Source organism: Pocillopora damicornis, chromosome 14 (assembly GCF_964200805.1).
Source record: "Pocillopora damicornis chromosome 14, jaPocDami1.2, whole genome shotgun sequence".
In the NCBI taxonomy this organism is placed as follows: Eukaryota; Metazoa; Cnidaria; class Anthozoa; order Scleractinia; family Pocilloporidae; genus Pocillopora; species Pocillopora damicornis.
The window spans coordinates 13,032,246-13,040,652 of NC_142683.1; the positions used below are offsets into that span (position 1 = coordinate 13,032,246).

The window sequence follows — 8,407 nt, forward strand, 5'->3', positions numbered from 1 at the left end:
TTATAAATACACTCCATGTTCAGTAATAGATGACAGATTACATCGGAATGTGTAAGAAAGAAAAACTTGGCGCATGATTAAGGCACAACCGAGTGTGTCACAAATGTTCCAAACACATTGAAGCGTGTCCTGTGAGACCCACGGCAACATGGAATCCATGTTACAAGATAGAAGAGTGGTGTGTGGTTAATGCTGACATCGCCTATCATTCTGTCCTCTAATAGATCATGTAAGTAAGAACTAATTAACTAACATAATTCAAGCTATCATATAAAAGTAAATACATCATTTCTTCAATAAAAGACCCTTTAATTAATTTTGTTTTTGCAAATAATTCATAGAATGGGAAAACTTTCCACAAACAGTTTTTAAGATAAGTGTCATGTCTCTGATGTGAACAATCTTTAACATATCATCAAGAATAAACATTCTGTATACAAGAATAAAGAAGCTTTTGATATAATTTATTTCTTTTTTGGCATAAAGTACATGTTCTGCTTTCATTTTAAATAGTTGTCTCAATAATTTTTATTAGCACAATTAGGACACATATAATAATTAAGATGTCGATGACTACCAAATCTTCCGCACATTAAGAAAAGTTTATATTCCCACGTCATAAATACTACAAAAAATTCATATTTTCACATTCCCTAAAAGATAATTTTCATAAAATTTTTGAAAAAATTGCAGCAATCTAGTCAATCGGAATGGGATTTTTTGGCTTTGTGAAGTTTCTTGACAATTAAACCAGGTAATAATGCCATAACAGCTATGCCGCAGAGCTTGATGACAACATTAAAAGTAAACAGTTCATCTAGAGATGTCAACTGTGACAAAATACAACCAGTTTGACAGCATATGAAATTGTATGGCATCAGACCTAAAAAGGCAAAAAATAAAAAACAAACAAACAAAGGAAAAAAACAAATTCAGAAATAAAATTTTTGATTTTACTTTCTTTTAGTATTATGTTTGTGGGCTTCACAGAGAGCACAAGGTATTCTATATAAAGCATAATCACTTTTCTCAAAATGCAGTCACTTTCAATGTGAATTGCAACACTTCAACTGCATAGTACAAAATCTTCTTCAGTCAATAAGTTCGACTGTGAATGTGTCACCTTGTGAACTGATGACAGAGGGAGATTTGCAGTATGTGGACAAAACACTGAGATCTACAGTCAAAGTCTCTAAAAAGCAGGGAAAATATTGTAATTGATATATAAAGTGTATTGACCACATTGGCAAACCACAACTTTTTCTATGATTCAATATGACTGTACAGCAATAATTTAGTGAAAGATTCCATAAGTTACCATATTTCTTCACCTATAAGCTGAGCAATTTTTTCAGTATTTGACACAAAAGGTTGGGAGACTTTTTTTTTTACAAGAAACGGGGTTCAACTTATAGCCGAGGGTTTGGGATTCAAAAACAAGTACTCATCTAGTTTGGGACACTTGGGAGTGAAATGGTCCATTTCTGCACGTTTTGCAGACATCTTAAGCTTGCCAGAAAAAATTGTCACCTGGTCCCTTCTCCAGCATCGCACCATGGACTGACTAAGTCCATAATCTTGAGTGATTTCCAAGCTGCTTTCTACAGCTTCAGCTTCCACAATAACTTTTATATTGAAAGCCATAGTATATGAAGAGCAGAACATTTTGGCATGATGAGAAAAATAAGTGACGAAAGAGATACTTGATTGAAATGTTTGTCAGGTTACAGTAACTGAGAGTATTGTTGTGTTTCTGCAGTCGCGTAGTAGTATTTACATCTTCACTGATTTGCTTTTTTTTCTTTTGTGTTTATTTGCATTCATAAGCTTTTGTGTTCATTGTGCCATTTCCCAATATTTGATATTCTCATGACTTGTTTGCATACTGTATACTATTAGATATAGTGACAAAAAATTCTGTCTTGGTCACTCACAGCAGTAAAAGGATTAACCCCAGAAATTCTCATAATTAAACAAACCAAATTAAACAAAATCAGCAAGTCAGGTATCCTTACCAATTACAACTGAGAAAAAGAAATGTGTAATGGGTACTTCCAAAATTGGCGATGACATGTTTAGGAACCAGTTGGGAGACATAGGGAACAATCTCAAGAATAATAAAAAGAAAAACAGACCATCAAGGTTCTCTTGGACCTGAAAAATACAAGAAATGCTCTAGATTACATATTTATTACATATTTGTTAATAGTGAGTGCCTTTCAACAACAATCCTTTTCAATAAAATTAATGAATAGGTTGATTCAATTTTACCACGTATCGCTCAGTAGTAAATCACAGATGACATAATAAACAAAAAGCACAGCCTAGTATGTCACTGATGAACTTATCACATTTTGACTTCATCTGTGGTTTACAACATGTTTTTTTTTTGGTTTATATGATAAAAAGGAAAACATTGTCATTGGTGATATAATGTATGCATCTGTCCTCTCTCACCTTGCCCTGCAAGGCCTGGATTTTGTCTGGAAAATATTGAAGTAAAAGCACTTTGCCAAATGCTTTAGATAACAGATAACAAAATGTGGCTCCACATCCAGTCAAGGTGCAAACCAATGGAAATCCAATCCAAATACCAAATATTGCACCAGCTAACAAATTCTGAAAATAAGATTGCACAGAAAATAGGATATTATTAATCTGAGGTTTAATTAACTCTGTTAATTTTTAACCATCTCTCACCCCCTTGGAACAAATTTCTTTCTCTCCCCAGCCTTCCCCTGCCATTAAAATCAAAGATGATAGCCATAATTTTCGCTAAGAAAATACTGAGTATTTGCTGGGGAAAATTACTCCTAATCCACAGACTTTATCTTTTTATTCTAATTTTCATTTTTAATCTTTTTTTTTTCTTTTTAATACCAAGTAATTTTTTCGTTCTTTATTCATTTACTTATCAACTAATACCTACTTACCTGATCACTTATTTAATCATCTCTTTATTTCTCTTTTAATTTTTTATTCATTCTAAAATCTTAGCTTGTTATAAACACCTACCATAAAAACAGACCCTGGAATGGCAAATGTCTGTTTGTACAAATATGCACTACAGAACAGCAGAATCACATAACCAAAATTATCTTGTCTGTATTGCTTCAATAGACTGGCTAAAGACTTCAGATCCTCAAGATCACTTGGAAAATGTAGCTCATAACTGAAAAACCAAAATATCATAACAGAACATAATATAACTCCAACATATATGGTCATATTTTCTAGTCAACCTTTAAGCTCACAAGATCTGATTGTTAATCCTCCCCACTAGCAGCTACAAATTTTCTTGTGAATTATTTACAAGAACTTGGGGTTACATCAAGATGACAACTCCTAACTGATAAAGTGGGTAAGTTTCTAAAGAAACTATGGTGTTGCATTGGTGGGAGAGTATAACAGGGTAATTTAGTATTATCAATTCTGAGTTGATAATGTAAATTGGCCACCGTAAAGCATTTAAAAGCTAACATTTTGCGTGTTAGCCCACCAGTAGAGCAATTTAATATCATGGTTGTGACTGCAATAACAGTAACCATAACTGCGACTGCAACCACGATATTGCAAGTGTTGCAGTTTTAAAAGCAACTTCTTTATACACCTTTGATCCTCAAAACAATACTCTGTTGTGCCTCTAAGTTTCTTGCTTGGTAAGTATATTGTGTGGCACTCTAAAATCTTTTGTTCTAGTATTGACACGATCTGATGTCAGTTCATACAGCCTATATAGCCACAGAGTATACAGGGGTTATATATATATTAGGGGTTAAAGAGGTTAAACAAAGCCCTGGGCCCAGTTTTTCGAAAGCCGATTAGCGCTAATCCAGAGTTAAATTTTAATCTGGGTTTCTATACTTCTTTGTTCGATAGCCTTTTTGGGATCATTTTCCTCTACTCTATATGGAGCATCTAATCATCAAATTGTTGACAAAAAGAATTCTACTGAATTTTCCTTTAAAGCTTCCAGAGCTGAAATCCGATTTCACACTAACCCTGGGTTATCTAAACCCAGCTTTGAACAACTCAGCCCTGGTCTCAGAGGCCATCTATTGTTTTGGCTATTGTATTATTTATGCAAGAACTGCATGCACAATGAAGTATGGGGTTGTGTAGAAATCTTGGCACAATGAGCTATGGATTAGGTCAGGAACTCTTTTAAATATAAATCAGTCAGTGGAAATGGAGGTGGATTGGCCACAGAAGGGTACAGACAAGAGAATAACCTTACACAAAAAAGTAAAGTGCAAAACCACCAAAATTTGACTAAAAATTTTCGTAACACTCTCAAAACTTCTCGAACTGTCAAATATACCCCACATCTCCTATCCTGTAGTCTGCTAGAGCAAAACAGCTATTCATAACAAAGGTTTGCGTCATCATTAGCCAGTGAGGACTCGAAACAAAAACAGGAAAACCATTAAAAGCGCGGGAAAACGAGGGAGACCTTGTAACGGCTGGTTATCATTTGGCGTCTGATTGGTTTAGAGGATGGCGCGAATTTTCTGGATCAATCGCAGACCGAAGCAAAGCGAAACCAGTCTCAGATCACTTTTGATACTCAATTGAAAATTACTCTGAATGTCTGGTTTATCTCAACTCCTCATAGCTAAGACCTAAGTCAGAAGAGAATATTGTAGTCTCGCACTCCTATTAATACTCGCCGAGTGAACTGCCTGCGATTTTACCTGCTCACCTTTCACTTTCGTTTGTCTCTGTACTGGGATTAGCTGTGAATGGTGGTCGAAACATCGACAGTAAGGTAAGAAAAAGTGTAGCTGAAAAAAAAGTAGAACCAATGCCTAGAATACAAAATAAGGTTCTCTGTGTTTTGGAAGGTGTCCTCATCATTCTACGACGGTGTTCTAGAGTCTGAATCCCCACAATGGTCGCAAATATTTCTACAAGTCAGGAAAATGCCGACATGTTGGTTTGTTTGTAACCTCGCCAGGCTAGAATCAGGGTTTATAGACTGGTGTCGAAATTTTTATAATCGCGTGATTTCAACAGTGTCACGCGAGGCTGTCACGCGGAGCTTCGTTTATGTTTTATCGGCAGCACTCTGATATGGAAATTACGTCTTCGCTTTTCATTTGACAAGCTCAAATAACAGCAAGATTTCTTCACAAACAACAGAAATCGAAAAACCACCGATGAAATCGTCTCGAGTCGATAGTCCTTACACCGCAAAAGATCCATCACACGGATTTTTCCTTTGGAGTGGTCTAACTTGGATGCAGAAGGAAGAGAGATTTTGCGACGTCACTCTTAAAATTGGTAAAGATCGAAAGTTACGAGCCCATCGTGCTGTCTTAGCGCTATCAAGCAAGTACTTCGAAGCGCTTTTCGGAGCGAATTGGGTCGAAGGAAAATCAAACGAAGTCGAACTTCTTGATTTCGACGAAGACGCCATAACGAGTTTGGTTCGATTTGTGTACTCAGGAACTGTCGACATTACCACCGACAATGTTCAATACATTCTGGAAGTCGCGAATTATCTTGGAATCGAGTTCGTGCAAAAAGAATGCATACGCTTCTTGGAAGAAAATCTCAATAAGAACAACTGTCTGAACGCTCTTCAAATCGCAGACACGTTTGCCTTCGAGTATTTGAGGGAAGAGGCGAAATTGGTCGCCGTACGCTATTTCACAGAAATTTGCATGACGCAAGATTTTATTCATCTTCCACATCATTTATTGACGGAGTTACTGAGAGAAGAGAGCATCTGTGTAGTTGTTGATAATTTGATTCCTCGCGCCGATAAGAGAGAGAGCGTTGTTTTACAAGCTGTGTTTCGATACGTGCAGTATGATCTTGGTAAACGAGCAGATTTATTACCGAAACTTTTGGCCCTCGTGAGGCTTCCAACTCTATCAAAGGAGCATCTCCAAGAGGTCTTAAAGCACAGCTTAATTATTGGCTGCCGTTGTGAAGCGATCGTTGAAAAAGCAATGACGGTGAAATCGAATGAAACTGGAGATGGTTCGACCGATTCAAACTGGGCCAAAAGAAGGGATTTCGCCAAGTGCGTAGTCACATGGGGTCGAACCTTTGTAGGAACCCAACAAATTCCATCCAAAAAAAAATTCATAACCGGTCGATATTTTCTTGAGGACTCGATTGATGGTGTCAATGATGAAGGCGTCTACATTACAGGAATAACCGTTTGGAGGAACTTTCCAACAGAAGAGCCGCGATCTATTCGTGGATTAGAGGTCTTTTACAGCAATAACTCGAGGTGGTTGTACGGCGTCAAGTCAGGACAAAAACAAAACGAAATCTTTCTCAAAGAAAATGAAAAGATTGTAAAGGTGGAAGTTCAGAGCGGAACGCTGATTAACAGCCTAGCGTTTTATACAAATAAGGATTCTTATGGTGGTTTGAAGTCTTATCGTGGATTTTGCCCCGATTATCAAGGTAGCTGTCAGGGTAGTCACGCGACCGTTCGAAGCCAGAGTCCGCCTGGAATCTGTGGATTCTTAGCTGGCGTTGCTGGCGAAACATGCGAGTTCCAAGGACAGCCGTGTATTACGAGGCTTCAATTTGCATGGAAGACATTTGTTTGCAATGACGTAGCGATCACACCGCGGTTTGAGTATTTTGAGCCGGGTAAGTGCGAAATTGTGAACAGACCACTGAAACCGTGCCAGAAGCAATGATGGTGATGTTGAAGTGAAAGTCGTCGCAAAGATGATGACAATGACCAAGATGGCGAGTGAATGATGTTGATGATGATGACGATGACATTGATAATGACAACGATAGTGACGATGTTGACGAATACCGATGACGGTATCTTAGTTACTACGCACCTACCCCTCCCATAACCTAACAATAGTCAACTGGTAGCGACTTAGGGTTAATCTTGGCTCAGGGGAGGGGTAGGTGCGTAGTTGCTTGGATACTACCGGTAACTTTGATACTGGAGACGAGAGAGATGAATGGATGATGATAATGATGGTGAAGGTGACTGAGTGGTTGTTATGGTAACGACATTAAAAACGAATCATTATGACGTTGATAACCAAGAGGATAATTATAGGCGGGTTGACTATGGCGACGATCTTCAGAAAAGAAAAAGGCGGTATTTATGACAACGACAAAGGCTATCATTATCGTAGGCTGTGTACAACCGCATTCTATCTTCGAAAAAAAAAAAAAAAAAACTAGAGAGGGCTCCTTGGCCTGGCAAATTTTTTTTTTTTTTTTTTTTTTTTTTTTTTTTTTTTTTTTTTTTTTTTTAAGGTTACGTAAGTTTGGTTGTACGCAGGCTATCACGATCAATGTGGATCGTATCTTGACGCAGATGTGTGACGTTTTAAAGCTTAACTAAATTTATTGGCCACTTGAGAAAGGTAGAATCTTCATTCAGGGGCCACAGTCCCTCTTTAAAACTTCCCTCTAATTCCCCTGCTCCCTTTTCTCCCCCGTCAGGACAGGAGAATACAAACCCTGCAAACTAATCTCGTACCCAGATCTTGCCGTGTAACTGTAACTAAATACAACCCCCTGGCCGTGGAAGGTCTAAGTATGAGATACCTGCACCGCAGGGTAATTTTCACGAGGGGAAAAGCATGACTTGGAGAAACATTTCAAGTTTTTATGGCAAGTTGCCAATGACCAGTTTTTGTCCCTATGACTAGACATTAGGTAATTTGTTTACATCACCCGAAGGGAAAAGATGCACGAAACTAGTTTCAGAGACAGATCGTAGAGATGGGTTCCCTTGATTCAATACTTCTGCCTTAAGAAAATGTACAAACACATTTATCGCCTGTTTTAAAATATAATTATTTGCCAAGTTAGTCTGAAAGGTTCTGTAATAGTTATCGCTCCCACTGATACTTGTGTTGCTCTGGAAAGTGCGATTCTGAATGATGAAGTTTGCGATACTAAAATGCTAATTTTCTGCTGATCCTAACCTTAAGGGGGAGCAAACCTTTACAGGCAGTTTTTAGGTGTAGAAATCAAGCCATTGTTATCTGATAAACATTACTTTAGCAAAGCACTCTCAAATAAATGAAATTAAAGAACTAAAACACTCGAACACTTGGTGATCATGTTTATGTTCATACGACACAATGAATATCAGAGAGGGGAAGGAGTACACGAACTTGAAACACTCTAACGGGCAAAATTCCCTGCATTTTTCAAGCTTGCGTGAAATTAAGACCAGTTGAACACGGAGAATGCAGATCGTGCATAAATTATCAACATTGTATCTTCGTAGCTAGAGCTAAACGAAATTTTTATTCACTTCATAACTGGATCCTTGAGGATCTTGTTATGATCAAAAAACTACTAACTCACTGTGAAACGATTTTGATCGTACCGAAACACAACTGATCTCAGGATTGTCAACAGACTTTGGTACCATTTGTTAAAATTTGTTTAGCAGCGG

At 37.5% G+C, this 8,407-nt stretch overlaps 2 protein-coding genes across 2 annotated transcripts; one reads left to right on the forward strand and one right to left on the reverse strand.

Moving 5' to 3' along the window:
* Positions 1-443: 443 nt before the first annotated feature.
* Positions 444-4,857, reverse strand: LOC113664461 (transmembrane protein 41A). Its single transcript, XM_027180055.2, has 5 exons — positions 4,703-4,857; positions 3,016-3,172; positions 2,458-2,619; positions 2,016-2,154; positions 444-883 (listed from the first exon to the last, which is right to left on the reverse strand). Exons 1-5 carry the CDS (start codon positions 4,855-4,857, stop codon positions 702-704), a joined length of 795 nt encoding a protein of 264 aa, XP_027035856.2. The 3' UTR covers positions 444-701.
* A 302-nt stretch (positions 4,858-5,159) lies between these two features.
* LOC113664460 (uncharacterized) lies at positions 5,160-8,048 on the forward strand. Its single transcript, XM_027180054.2, has one exon. The coding sequence runs from the start codon at positions 5,160-5,162 to the stop codon at positions 6,663-6,665; it is 1,506 nt and encodes a 501-aa protein (XP_027035855.2). The 3' UTR covers positions 6,666-8,048.
* The last annotated feature ends 359 nt before the right edge of the window (positions 8,049-8,407 follow it).